Source organism: Monodelphis domestica, chromosome 1 (genome assembly GCF_027887165.1).
Source record: "Monodelphis domestica isolate mMonDom1 chromosome 1, mMonDom1.pri, whole genome shotgun sequence".
NCBI classification, from domain to species: Eukaryota; Metazoa; Chordata; class Mammalia; order Didelphimorphia; family Didelphidae; genus Monodelphis; species Monodelphis domestica.
In genome coordinates this window covers 577,898,008-577,913,627 of record NC_077227.1, presented here as the reverse complement: position 1 = coordinate 577,913,627, position 15,620 = coordinate 577,898,008, and the positions used below count along the sequence as shown (strand labels likewise).

Sequence of the window (15,620 nt, the reverse complement as noted above, 5' to 3'; positions counted from 1 at the left end):
CTGCAGAGAAACAAATCAATTTGCTACCCTATGTAAATAATAAACATCTATTAAGCAGCATTTGCTTTCTGAAGAGAACTATGTCAGACCCTGGAGGGAGATACATATTTAGCAATGCCTTGGTCCCTCTCTAATAGACTTTATATTCTCTTTTTTTCAGATAGCAGACTAATACAGGCAGCATAGCCTGGATAGCTGGATGATGTGGCCTGGAAACCAGTAGACATCTATGTCTTACACATACTGGTTGCATAATCTTGTCCAGGTCCCTTTATCTTTTAGCTATGGACTCTACAAAGATTATTAGTGTCAGAAAAGGTACCACCCTACATTGTAGAAGAAATTTCCTCACCCAGAAATTTACCTATACCAGTGAAATGGCAGGTTCATTCTTTATCCCTTAAAAATGGCTATAACATAAAATATTACATAATTTGTACCTAAGCTATAAAAATAAAGTGCTATATAGTAGACTGGATTAATGGTCGTTCTGTAATCCTGGTACCATCTAGAGTCTATGATAATCATTCAATTTGTATTTAAGGGTAATAATTCAATATTTATAGGAATACAGGCTGGCCCTATGATTTCACTGATATAGGGAATACCTAGGTAATGAAATCCTTTTGAAAATGCAATCCACGGGTAGCTAGGTGAATACTTCCTAGCTGTGTGACTGTGCATAAATCATTTCACCTCAATTGCCTAAATTACATACCCCTAACTGCTCTGATGGAAGATAAGGGAAGAAAGAAGGAAGGAGAGAGAGAGGGAACGAGGGAGAGAGAGACATACAGACATACAGACACAAAGACAGAGACACAGAGACAAAGACAGAGACAGAGAGACAGAGAGAAAGATGGAGGGAGAAACAGACAGAGAAACAGAAAGACAGAGACAGAGACAGAGGGAGAGAGGCAGAGAGGGAGAAAAGGAAGGAAGGAAGGAAGGAAGGAAGGAAGGAAGGAAGGAAGGAAGGAAGGAAGGAAGGAAGGAAAAAGGAAGGAAAGAAAAAGGAAGGAAAGAAAATGGAAGGAAGAAAAGAAAAGAATAAAGGAAGGAAGGAAGGAAAGAAGGAAAGAAGGAAGGAAAAGGAAGGAAAAGAAAAGAATAAAGGAAGGAAGGAAGGAAGGAAGGGAGGGAGGGAGGGAGGGAAGGAGGGAGAGTACAAGCCAACGACTACTTTGGTACTATAGAGATAAAAAGCATTTTCTAGATTGCTGAGAAGTTAAGAGATTCACCCAGGGTCATGCAGCCAAAATGCATCCTAGGAGGGAATTTAATCCAGCTCTTCTTTATATTTATATATTTATAATATATATAATATATATATAATATATATCTTTTATATATATATATATATATACATATATATATATATATATATACTATGCTATGCTGTGTTTCAATTCATTATATGTGCCTCAAAATACAGGAGGAGCTAGGTGGCATAGTGGATAGTGCCACACCTGGAATCAGGAAGACATGAGTATAAATCTGGCCTCAGGCACTTACTTAGCTTGATGACCTTGGGCAAGCCATTTAACCCTGTTGCCTCAATGTCCTTACCTGTAAAATGAGGTGGAGAAGAAAGAGTTAAACCACTTCAGTGTCTTTGCTAAGGATATCCCAAATGTCCTAAGTAGGGTCATGAAGAGTCAAATATAATGGAAACAACTGAACAATAACAATCTCAATAGCAATATTATTATGGATATAAAATATCTGTAATTATTTCTGTATGGGTACTTTTTTGACCAATGAAAACTTAAATGCCTCTAAGTTTTAATTCTCACATTGGTCAAAATTCCACACCTTACAGGCAGCCCTCTGGTGAAGAATCTCCCTGAACTTTGTGAAAGCAGTCCTTAGAAACTATACATGCAGCCCATCTCTCAGCCCTTGGCCAAAGCTCTCTAAGTCAGGAAAATTTGGCAGAAATGCCCTTTTGAAGAGGATTAAAGAGAAAATGAGATTGAAACAAAGTCCAGTACTTTATTATCAGGGAACCTAAGAACATTAAAGCAAGTTTACAGAATGTCACTTAACTGGTTACTGAACAAGAAACTAGTATATCAGAAAACTCTGTCCTAGATTCAAGCATTGTTCTAGCTTTAGCAACTTTCTGTCTGACGCTGGGCACATCATTTCACCTGCCCTGGACTCAGTTTCCTCATCTGTAAAATGAATGGGTCAGATAAATTTAAGATCACTCAAATCATGTCAGCCCAAGCAGCATCATAAAATATTTAAGCTGGGAGGGAACTTAAAAGATCATTTTTTCCATCCCTTAATTTTATAGGAGAGAAAGCTGAGACACAAAGGATTAAGTTATGTATGCAAAATCAGCAAACTATTAAATGGAAAAGCTGGACCTCAGACTCAGATCTTTTGACTGCAGTTCTCGTTCTCTTTCTAATACCCCACATTCTGAGCATTCTCTGAGTCTTAGTCTCTCTGCTCCTAGTCTATAGTATTTTAAGGATCTCCTGTTTTCCTATATTGGCCAATAAACTATGTTCCCCCTAGTGAAAAGTCTTTAAACTCGCATAACTCAAACAAGACCAATTGCTACCTGATCAATTCAGTCTCATGATTAAACTGTGAGCTAGATATTCATTTAAGAGACATCAGGTCATAAAGAACAAGTTCTTTTCATCATTTGCACTTGCTAGAAGGAGCTCTGGGCCAGGACCAGAAACTGTTCATTGAATCAATCAATCAATGTTTACTTTTTATATACATACCTGTGTGCCCAGCAGTGTGCTAAATGCTGATAATATAGAGGCAAAAATAAAACAGCCCCTTCTTTAAAGAACCTTATAAGTAAGTAAGTATTGACAAAATAAATATAAGATATATATATTTTTTTTCTTTGCGGGGATGGGAAGTGAGAGGACACTAATAATCAGGCCCTAAAATACTTCTGTTTTTTAATTGTTACCTTTGATCTTAGAATCAATACTGTATATTAGTTCCTTGGTAGAAAATTGTTAAGGACTCTGCAATAGGGATCAATATATATATATATATATATATATATATATGCATATATATAAAGTTTGATAATGGCAAATACTTGCAATCATCAAACAATAAATAATTTCCACCAGAGACTGGAGAAAGAAGCCTACTCCATATAATCTATTCTAGTTCTTTAGTAGATGAAATAGGACATCTGATAATGAGCATCTTGAGGGAAGTTACTGGGTTTTTGTTCTTGTTTTGGGTTTTTTTTTTTTTGGCCTTTTTGTGTCTCTAGGATTTAGTTTGACCTGGCATGTGTTAGGTGCTTGAGGAATATTTCTTGACTGGCTGATAATAAGTGCAACATGTATATTAAACTATAAAATAAAGGTTAAAAAAAAACAACCAAGGTTATTCTTGCTTCACTAAAAAGAAGGGAAATGCTTTCGTTATTTGGGCCCTTTCTCTAAAATAAAGGCTCTGATATAACCTAATCACACAACACACACTGATAAACCTGTGAAATCCTGATACTTTTGACCAATAATATCTGAGATATTTCCCTTTGGACAAATTTATAGTATTAAGTCTCTAAGCAATTGGTCCTCTGTTCACAAACAAGTACCCCTCCCCCCACACCCAATTTTGGCTTCTAACCCCAAAAATGTCTAAGAAGTAATGGGGGGGTAGATTTTCACTACATTTTTGACAGGAAAAGTCAACAGTTTTCTCTCTCTTAAAAAAAATTCTTTCTTTAACATACACTTCATGAACATTGTTATTTGAGGGTCAGCCAGCAGTACATTATTAAAGTACTTATCAAACCCAATTTAGGATATTTTAATCCCCTGCTATAACAAAACATTGAAAGGAGAAGAAACACACATTTTGATAACAAAACAAGCTATTTAAAAAGTAAAACAGAGGAAATGCTTCATGCAAACAAGTATTTTTACAAAGTTTTAGGTCTCTAATGGTGTTTTAAAAAACAATGAATAGTTTTATGTTCACACTTTGCTGGATAAATTATGTTTATCCTTTTGCTTTTTAAAAAAGAAACCACTACTACTTAGCATTTATCCTAGAAATGTTTTGCATATCAGTTAATCTCAAACATATTAAAAACAAAATATTTTATTTTTGTACTATGAATTTTTTTATATACTCAAAATGATTTTCTTCTCCATTCATTTTCCACATATTCTCTGTGGTCCATTTTATTCACAGCACTGGCTGCTATTTAGAACAGTGTTAAACAAACAATATCCTGAGCAAGAAGGCAAAACAAGATTTTTCTGATTTGAAATTATTTTATTTCTTCACTCCCCTAAGACCCCCTTTCACCCTTATCCAAAGCACATTTATCAAATTTACTCTGAGGGCAAACATTCTCTTTTTCCCTTGGCAATGTGACTCTACTTCATTAAAATAAGTTGCTAGTTGGGGAGTAGAAAGAGTACTGGAATGGGAGATAGTTGCCATATGATCTCAGGCAAATTCCCATCATCTACCAGGGCTTCAACTACCCCCCCTTTGAATGAGGATAATAATAGTTCTTTCCCAGAAAGCATCTAAAGATAAAATAAATGTGTCTGTGTTTATTGTATTTTAAAGAAATAGCTTAGAATATAAAACAGGACAAAATAAAAATGAAAGGTAGAACTATTATTACTTACAGAATCAATCTTTATAGTTTCATCCTAGTCATTTTTCTAGAGCTGACATAGCCTTTCAGATGCAATTTATTTGTTAGACTCTCCTTAGAAATTCTTAATGGCAGAACACCCTCCCCAGCTCAGTCAGAGGTTAACTAGTTCTTCTCCCTTCAACTTTGACATCCCATGTGCCTCCCCTGGGTTGTAGAATAAATCAATAGGAAAATTCACCTAAGACCTTTGTATCTCACCACCAAAAAGTCAAACAAAGAAATGGCCACATCTTATCAATACTACATCCGGTAGCAATGAAAACTGGCTTTCCATGAAGATGATACATGTTTCTGTTTGAATTTAAATTTGGCTTAACCCAAGCCTCTCTCTTTCTGACTTTGATTATATGAACCTGAGTTAATTTCCCATGTAGGCTAATTTGAGGATCAGAGTGAAGAACTTTACAAACCCTTAAAACACCATCTAAATACTTGCTATTGTTATTATTTTATTTAAAAGATCACAAGAGAGGAATCAGATGATCTGAATTTTAAGCCCACCTTTTCAGTTTCCTTAAATAAGTGTTTGATTTTGGCCAATTCATTTAACCTCTCTAGGTCTATTTCCTGATTATCAAATTAAAGGACCTGAACTAGATTATAAATTCTTTCCTTAAAACATCATCAACAACAAAAAACTCTAGGATTCTAGCTATTTCTTTTTCAAAGATTTCCTTATGGAAGGCTGAACTATCTTCTTCCTCTCTTGTACATCTATAATTCCTTTGTCCAAAAATATACCTAATGGTGTCCACCAACAGAAGATGAGGTTTCCTAAATAAATGCTTATGTCCCCAAAGAACCTGTGCTTCCCTTTGGTTTTTATAGCCATTTCTGAAAGTTTCTTGTTTTAACTATCAGAAATTGGCATTGATTCCCATCAGGAACCAGTTCATATTGCCACTATTCTATTGATCTTCCTCTAAAGTCCAATTTGAGGAAGGAGCTAGTTTTGGGTTCCAAACTGGCCTCAGACAATTCCTAACTTGTGACTCTGGGCAAGTCACTTAACCCCAAGTGCCTAGCACATGTAGTGCTTCTACCTTGGAACCATTACTTAGTATTGATTCTAAGACCAAAGGTAAAAATTTAATTTTTTTAAATCTTTATTTGAATTGGAATGTGGAAGTGGCCTGTGAATATTATTTATACCCAAAAAGAATCAAGCTCTAACAGGTCTCTGCTAATCTATAAAGTCTAAGAGACCAGCCTGATGAAGGCTTGCATTTTTGCAGGATGGAGACTGGATTCACTTGGCATAGACAGCCTCATCACCAGAAGGATGATCCCTGGGTGGTTGGATGTACACAGAGGCTCATTAAACTCCCAGAATAGGTGTGAAAAGGATAATGCCTACCTGGGTAAATGGAATAAGTTCAAGGGATAAATAAGAAAGTATTGATATTTATGCAACTCCTTACAACTTCTATAACTTTAATCTAAAATTAAGGTTTTAAAACTTATCCATTCCTCCCCTCAAAACATATTAAAACATTCAAAAGAGAAGTAAATAAGTCCCCTCTGATTTTCAAATTGGGCAACTAGATGGCAGGGTAGAGTGCTTAGCCTAGAGACTCATCTTCATGAGTTTAAATCTGACCTTAGATACTTACTAGCTGTGTGACCCTAGATAAGTCACTTAACCTTGTTTGCCTCAGTTTCCTAATATGTAAAATGAACTGGAAAAGGAAGTGACAAAATACTCTAGTATCTTTACAAAAAACAAATACCAAATAGGGCCATGAGTTGGACATAACTGAAAAATGACTAAACAACATGGTTTTCAAACAACTATAAGAAGTCTTTTGCATTTCTTTTCCTTTAAATATAATTCACATTCAATCCCACCTATTTTATTAGCTAAACCCCTATGCTTTAGGGATTAATCAATAGTCAGGACTTTAAAAAACCATATTAACTCTATGTCTTTTGTTTTCTGCTTGTATAAACATTCACCAGATTACCAAAAGGCACTGACACACACTCAAAAAAGGTTAAGAACCTCTAAAATGGTGAAAGATCAACCAAACTAAATTGTGGAAGATAATATTCAAAACATCATTATCCAAAAGCCTGATGAGCACTTGAAGTCATCATAATGACTGTTTTGCCTTGGATTCATTTCCTGGCTCTACTTGCAGGCCTATAACCCATCTTCTATAATGTTGTTTTCCTTCTGACTCATCCCAAATGAGAAATTTTAATCCAAACAACAGCTAGGTTTTCCTTAAAGTCCTTCCTTCATTCAAATATGCTTATCGTGATGCTTTGTACATTCTCACAAATCCAGGGTCTGATTTGCAGTCCACAGAGGATTCTGTCTCCAAGGTATTTTGATCCAACAAGAAAATTCTTTTATCCTCTTTTATAGGGATAGGTTGAGGACTTCTGGTTTTCACTGGGACAGGGACCTCTTGGGCAGGAATTTCCTCCACTAAAGTAGATTGATACCTTATACTACTAATGGATATTGATAGCTTATAATTTTAAAGAGGTTCCTAGAGCACTAAGAGATAAAACTTGAACTCAGTCTTCCTTTGCTTTGAGGTCAGTATAACAGCTGTCTCTAAACACCATTATATTCTTTTACAACATAAGGCACCAGAAAATATGTTTGTCATATTACCTGCTATCTTGGGGAGGGAGGGAGAGAACCTCACAAAGTGCCAGAAAATTATTATTACGCCCCCTCACATCAACTCCCTGGAACAAAGTCCTATTGTTCCATATTATTTAAAGTTTGAGGTTTTGGCTCCTGGTGTCCATGTTTTTAGTGTGCTCAGAGGGAATTATTATCAATACTTTCCTGTCGATGTTAGTACAAGAGCATGAGCAAAAAATGATTTTCTTTAACCTAAACCTTTGATTTAATCTGCCAAATGTTAATGTGGAAACTCCTTCTGAAATGTCCACCTGTAACCCTGGGCAGTCATAAGACACCTGGTTAGCTACCTGCCTAGAGCAATCAGAGGTTAATTTATTTGTTCGGAGTCACAGGGTATGATTATGTTCAAAGTAGGATGTGAATCCAGGACTTTCTGACCTAAGGTCAGCTTTCTACCCACTACTCTATCTGACTGGGGTTAAAATACAAATGAAAAGTAATATTCTATTTCAATGTTAGCCATAAGTGCAACATTCTTCAAGCAAAATGATAGATAACTGTTCCTGGCATCTGGAAAACTGAGTTCAAGACTTGCCTCTGCCATGACCTTGGACAATTCACTTTGCCCTCACTGAAATTAAGAACAGGTTTTCTCTCATTAAGGGTTCAGTGAACCAGTGACATCAAAAGACCATTTGGAAAGAAGAGAAGGGGAGGAAAGAGGAGTGGGGAAGTGGGGAGGGGAGGATAAAGGATGAGAAGAGAAGGGGAAAGGGAGGGAAGAGAAGGTGGGGGAAAGATGAGAGGAGCAAAAGGAGGGGAAAGAACTGGTAGGGGGAAGGGGAGAAGAAGGAATGATAAGAGGAGGGGAACTGGCAAGGTAAAGGAATAGAAGGAGGTGAAGAAAAGGACAGGAAGCATTTAAGGGAAGAGGGAGGATTGGAGAAATGAAGGGAAAGTGGGCAAAGGAGGGGAAGGAGGAAAGGAAAAGGAAGGAAAAGAGGAGGGGACAGGAGGAGAAGAGAAATTGAGGGGAAGAAGAAGAAAAGAAAGGGGAAATGGAGGGGGAAAGGAGGAGAAGGGAGGAAGAAGGGGAGAGAAGGGAAAGGAAAAATAAATAAATCCCCAAATTTTGCTAATGAGTGGCTGAAAGTGGAAGTGAAGCACAGAGGACACAGTAAGAGGAGAGTTCACAGAATAAACTTGTAACTCTATACATTCCTTGCTTCCTTTTAAGGAGCACTTTCCAAAACCATGGCTGAGTTTTGCACGGACTTCTGCTGCAGTACAAACTGAGTACATCAACACCCGTCTAATTCTGAAAATTATCTATACACACAGCATGTATATGTGTACACACACAATAAGACCATATGAGGCAATGTGGCACAAACAATTAAAAGTTCTTTGGAAAGTAGAAATGCAAAATGGAACGAATATCTATTTTCTATAAATGAATCGAGCCATCTGCCTCACAAGAGCAGCAGCAGGAGTACCCAAAACAGCAGAAACAGCAGCCTCTGGTGTTAACAATCTATTCTCAAATCGCATGCTCCACATTTCCCCAGCAAATAAGCCTAAAAATACAAGAGATGCAACAAATAGTCCCCAGGGACCTGCCATTCCATGGATGGAGTGCTCAATCTGAGAGTAATATTTCCAATTGAAATTCTAAAATGGAAAAAAGAGAGAAAGTTATTCTATTAGGAAATAGAATTCTGAATTGTAAGTGTTACTCCAAGTCTAAAGTGCATCAGCCTGAATGCTGATTGAATGCTTGTTTTTGTACCACATGCACCTTTGAGGTTGGCCTGAATATATCAAAGGATTTCTTTAATCTCTTATGTATCCCCCTACTATCTGATATACATATATACACATCTATATATCTATATCCCATATACATATATATATATACATATACATATATATAATACACGCATATATCTACTGTCTGCTATATCCTATGGATTTTATTCTTGTAGTCTTTCTCTCTCTCTACTACCACCAGTAAAATAAAAGGGAGAAAAATGAAATAAAACCTGAGGATTGAGTTGTATGCCAAATAATCTACCCAAATTTCCCTGCTAATGCTAACACTCACATTCAAGTAAGCTACCAACTTTGTTCTTTTAAAGCAGGTATGTCAACTTTTTAAATAGTCTCTTCAAATCTGTTCCCATTTGTGGTTACATACATTGATAATGATGAAAATTACAATAGTGATAATGTATACTTTAATATATGAAGAATCAGGAACTGTATCAGTGACCTTGCTCCCTCTGCTGACGCAGAATGCAACCCCCACTATATTTTAGTTATTGGTTATCTTGAGTCACTTCTCCAACCCTCAAAAATAATTTTCATCCAGTAGCCAATATTCTCAGGATGAGCCCTATTGTATTTGGTCAAATGATTATGGCTGGACCATACTCAGCCTGTCCCTGAGACCATATTTGAATATATTTCCAGCTTTCATTTTCCTAGCTCACTTCTAAGTCACAGGTAGGTATCAACGACTACAGGAAAGATATCTGGTAACAAATGTTATTTTAATAGCAAGAGCTCATGTTTTTTAGAGTGTTTTATAATTTATGAAGCACTTTCCTCACAACAGTCCTGTGAATTAGGGAGTAGCTAGGCTGGTCATGGAAGGACATGCCCTGATTAGTGTATATGGTTTAGAATGCTCAGAGAAAGTTACTCACAATACTTTCATGTTGGCATTAGTACAAGAAGGCAAAGAAGGTAAGGAGATGAATGAAGTGTATTATTCCATTGCATGTAGATGAAAAGGCACAATCTGATTAATGGAGTATTTGCCCTAATAGCTCAGGAGTGATTTGAATACAGAAAGATGGTGAATGTAAAGCTCTTTGATAATACTAGTGTATACTCCTAGAGCATATGATCTCCTTTTTTTCCTCCTTATGGTATGCTATGGAGCCCAAAGGAGTCATTCAAATATTGGTGTTCAAGATAGGATTTTCATTAACATCACCTTCACTTGCCTAGATGAACAAAGTCTAATGGAAGAGATTGTTCATTACTAGGAGTCTGATGCTCCTCTCTCCCTAACAATTTCATATCCTTCATACTACACTTTCACATCGAAAGATTTGATTTGGCACTGTTGCAAGAACAGAATTAATATGAGGGTGGAAAGGTGGAGAGGGGATTAGGAAAAAAAAAAACTTCAGAACTTAAGGTAGAATTGTAAAAACAATAGCAAAACAAGCAATGATACTTCTATGAAGAAACTTAGAAAGGCCCACACTGCATTTTCAGATGTCATCATTTTTAGAAGGGAAAGACCTGGAAGAACTCTGGGGTTTGGCTTCCCAGTGGCATCAGTAAAATAAAAGGATCATAAAGAAAGAAATTAGATATTAGGGATAAAAGAGGAAGGTACATTTCTTATGTTAAGATATAAGGATTTAAAAGGTAAAGTCTATATTACTAAAAAGTAAGGAGCTCAAAGAATTCTTAATAAGAAAGTCGGAGGCTACTATAATGAGAAACCTTTTAGGGTTGGAATTCATGAGGCAGAACCAAATAAACACAAACTTTAGTCCCATACAATTCTATGAGGCACAGACACTTAGAGTAATAGGAACAAGATGGCATTTAAACATGGAAAGGTAAAAGAATAATTACAACTAAATGGATTGATGAATTTGTATTTCTTTATAGATTACAATCTGATTCATCTTTCAAAGAATTATAACCTTTAAGAACAAGTGCTATTATGTCCTCCCAACAAGAAATGACTTCAAGTTTTCACTACAAATGGATAGCATGTATCACCTGAATTAATAACTTCCATAGCAACATCACAGAAATGCATCACTTCTTTGATATAGCACCAAGGGAAGCTGCCATAAGTCTTTAGAGATCCTGAAGAATCTACTCTTTGACCTGCACACACCAATAGGAAACAGTGCATAACTGAATCTTATCTGAAGGGTTGGCAAGTAAGTGATGAATTGTTTTGCTTTAACCATAACAGTTCACAAAAATAAATTACAAGGACCATAATCTGGCATGCAGAAAAAAGTATACAAACCAAATGAAACCTGTCCTTCTTGAAGTATTGAAAAAGCATTACCTTATTATGACTGCTATACAATGGTTGCCAATTTCTTGCCCCATATGTATATATTAAAAGTTGGGAGGGAGGGAAAGTGTCCAAAGTGACTAAATGTGTGACCTAATTAAAACCAACTCATTACAAGCTATGCTGACTTCCTAGGATTGTTTTCCTTCTCTTTATTCAATGAGTTGTTGGCCACTTCTCAAATATATTACAGGAATCATGGATAAACACACCATTCAATATGATATATACATGTGTGTGTATGTATGTATGTGTGTGTAAATAAAAACAATCAGCATGACAGTTAGACATGTATTTAATTAACACTTGGCAGGTCAGAAATAACTTTTAAAATGTTTGCTTTTAAAATTGAAAGTGTCAAATACATAGTAGTAACAAATAACTAATATGCATCTCCAGCATGCTGACTGGCAGTTATAGGAAACTGAGCAGGCAATTCTCAGACTAACAAAGGAAGAAATACAGTGAGTTTCTCTTCTGCCTCTACCCTCACTACATCCCAGATCTCCTCCCATAGGTCTTCTTTAAATCCAATTAGCATGAACCATCTGGAAATATCACTATGGGTTCTCAGTGAGATATTTATTAACTAACTGGGAAGGAAAAAGAAAAAGAAATCTTGCAAGCAGATATGGCCTCAATGAAGATAACAAAGGTCACAAGTGAGAAATAATATTGAAAGATATTTTCTTTGTCACAATACCCCTCAAATTAAATGGGGAAATAGGTCATAGTGCCACAACTATACAGAATGTTGGAGGCAAAAAGGACCTTAGAGAACATCTAGTCCAACCGGACTTTTTTCCTATATTGTACTATTGGTCATTGGTGAAGACATAGTCCCAGTGGACATGTATCTTAGAGTTCAAAGAGAACTCAGAACAAAATGCATTTCTCTTGGAAAACCTTTAATGACAGACCTTTGTCCACCAAGATGCATGTGGAGGTAATGACCTCCATGGCAACATCAGAGAAGTCTGAACCTTTCTTTGATATAAAACCATGGGAAGTCCCTATGATCTCAGGGACCTTGAAGAACAGGGACATAATCTTTGACCTGAAAACATCAATAGCATACAGTGCACAGCTGCTTGATTGTTTAAGAACCAAATGGCCCATAGCTTTGTGTTTTTCAAAAGCCTGATCCCTGCTAATTTCTTCAGGGATCTCTGACATAGGCCAAGAGAAATGGGCTACATGCCCCAGTGAGTGAAATGTTACAAGAGAATTATTAGTCAGAGTTATCATTCCATCCTATGTGGCCCGAACATTACTATGATCGGTGCAAGGCATTTGTTGTAAATAAGAAAGCCTGTAGAGTGTGCAATATGTTTTCCAGAAGCCCTTTAAAGGACAGCTTGAAGATAAGAGGTGCTAGCCTGAGTTTCACAGTCAATGAAAACTCCACTCCAGGAGGCTTTTGGACACATTCCCTGCCCTTGTTTAGAGATGCCTTGAAGACAATTTCCCAAAGCATAATATTCCTGCTGAAGGGGTCAGTAACTGGAGTTAACTGCTTAGAGCAGGTGGGATTCTATGCAGCACACCAAAATGAGTAAGGAGTAAGATAGCCACCACAGAGTTCCATTTTTTAAAATGGAAAAAAAGGCTTAAAAGGTATTCCACATAAATACTTTTTACATTGAATGAAATGGCTAAAGCTTTCTGTTTCCTTGCAGCTACTCTATTTAAACATGTTCCACAGTATGGTTTCAGGGATACTCTTCAACTTTCTCTGCTTTTCTAAAAGCCTGCTCCATTAAAACAAACAAACAAACAAAACTTTTTTTTAATATGAAATGCAAACGGTGATAAACCAACTAGCTCAATTGACCACCCTTTCTCACCCCTCATGCCATTCTAGGCAATAGATTCAAAGCAGAGCTTTTGAAAAAAAACGGTATTATATAGGCTCTTCTGTGATCAGTCTTAGCCCTCTCCACCGCTGTGGTTGGTCTTCCAACCTCCCTGCTATTTACACAAGGTTTAGTGAAGCAAAAGAGAAGGCGATGGGGGCAGCTGTGCTCTATCACACAGCTGACAACTATAGGACAAATCATTTCTAACACTAACATTTTCTAAACCTAATCGATGGTCAAACTGGTGTTGGAGGGGGAGGGGAAGGAAGACATCAGAAAAGAAGTGCCCTGGTTATTTTATTTGGAAGGGAAAAGAAGCATAGAAAGCACAGCTATTTGCCACTTGAACCTGCACATCTTTTAAAACAGATCCCTGTCTTGCCCTTAAGTTGGTGTTCCACGTCCTCCCTCAGGTGGAATAGAAACCAGTTGCAAAATGACACACAGCTGGAGCCTAGCGGTTACAGGCAAAAGGTGTCAGTATCTCCAGCCCGAGAAGAGCTCAGCTTTCTCTGCCTTTCCGTAAGGCGGCAGGACTCCACACTAAGGACTGAGATCCCAGGTTACAAGACCACTGGGGGTTGGAATACAGAGGAAGGCAAGGCCAGGTCACTGGACTTGCAGGCCAGTTGCCTAGCCCTCCTCTTGCCTGGCAGGAGCTGTTGAACCAGGCAGGGTATCTCCCAGACAGTCATCCTATGAACACAGGCACACACCCAGTCTTGGAGGAAACAGGGGCTCAGCTTGGGGAAATAGGGTCCCCTAAAGAATGTAGTGACTTGGATTGAAGGGGGTCAGGGGATGCCTGAAATATGGGAGGGGCATGGCGAGAGGGAACTCCTGCATTGACATTGCTTTCTGGATTTTCCTTCCGTTTACCCTCGTCTAGGGAATCAGTAAGCCCAATGCAGGGGAGTGCTTAGGTTAGTGGGTAAGTCACCATCTCAGACCTTTCCACCCTCAAAACAAAGATGACACCCCCCCATTTCCCCACCCCACCCCCGTCTGCCCTCTGTAGAAACTCCTGTTCAGCTCAACTAGGGGTCGAAGAGGTTGATTGTATCTGAATCTTTTTTCTCCCCAGGCTTCATACGTTTTTCCCATCAGAAGAGGAGAAAGAACCCAGGGATCGGGAAGCAGGAGTTTAGAGGGGTTACCTCCTCTGCAATGATTCTTCTCCCCAGACTGGGAAGGAAACCAATGGATGAAAGGAAAGGGTCGAGGAGAAAGGGGTTGGGCGAACGTTTGGGCTGCTGCAACTTGTAGGATTGCCGCAGATGGCAAACTTGGGCTCCAAGGCAAGGGTCTGTCCGTCCCCTTGGACCTACAGCCCCGGTTGCGCTCACAATAAGCTTAGCTGCGCCTAGAGCTGCGGGACGCAACTTGTCAAGCACACGCTGCACGTTCGGATCTGGCTCCCTTCTCCAAGCTCTCCTTTCCCCTCCCTTTGCTTCCCCATCGCTTTGCTTACCTCGGACAGCCGCAGCGCCTGCAACCCAGCAGCAAAACCCCAGTAAGAGAAGCCGGCAGAGCTCGGCTGGACAGCCTCGGCCACTGCTGCCACCTCCTCTTCCTCCTCCTCTGGCTGCTCCCCCCATGCTCTGTACTCCTTCTGACTCCTCTTCAGCACTCCTGCCTTTTCCTTCTGGGAGAACGGGAAGAAGAGAGAGGCACTCCAAGAGAGGCGGAGAAATGGAAGAGTGCGTGTCCTCTCAGCTCTCCAGTGACTATGATCCTTAGCTTCTTCCTAAGGCTGTAGGACAGGGAGTCCTGAGCTGTCGCTGGATACGGACCCAAAAGGAGCGATGGCCCCCATCCCTTCCCCACAGCGGAGCGACCGTCACAGCTGCCTCCTGCTTTTTTTTTTTTTTTTTGCTGCCTTTACCCTACTCGGCAACGCTGAGCTTCCGCACGTTGATGCTGGGCTCCAGACTACGAGAGCGAAGGAACGAGTCCGCATTCCTAATGAGAGCCCCCCCTCCTTTCCCCTAAGTCCTTCTCCTCCCCCCTGTAAGCAGCAACCAATGAGCCTGGCCTGGGCGGGACTGGCTAGGAGGAGGAGGAAGAGGATGAAAAGGAACAGAGATTGGTACCCCAGACCTGGTGTAGTTAAGGAGAGTCAGTCAGGTGCGTGAGACAGTTATTTCCATTCCAGGAGGGAGCTTTGCTTCCTTTTCTACCTCATAGAGCTCTTTCCTAGTTTCTTTCTGTGCCCTATGAGAAGTAATAGGCCCTGAGGAATAAATGAAGAGGGAAAGGGATGCGGAAGGAGATTGAGGTAATAAGGCTTAAGGAGAGCTGGTGGTCTGCTCACACAGGAATGATGGGTGTGTGTGTGTGTGTGTGTGTGTTAAAGTGGGGTTG

General features: G+C 38.8%; 1 protein-coding gene across 4 annotated transcripts in view; it reads right to left on the bottom strand.

The window, feature by feature from the left end:
- The window catches only part of UNC5D (unc-5 netrin receptor D), an 831,324-nt gene extending 816,087 nt beyond the window's left edge, over window positions 1–15,237 (bottom strand). The window contains exon 1 of one of the 4 annotated variants that reach the window (XM_056813499.1): window positions 14,728–15,237. In XM_056813499.1, the coding sequence (XP_056669477.1) occupies window positions 14,728–14,854 (127 nt within the window). In that variant the 5' untranslated portion in view covers window positions 14,855–15,237. The remainder of the gene's footprint in view (window positions 1–14,727) is intronic. The other 3 variants (XM_056813501.1, XM_056813497.1, XM_056813498.1) reach the window with 3 other exon arrangements.
- Between the last annotated feature and the right edge of the window lie 383 nt (window positions 15,238–15,620).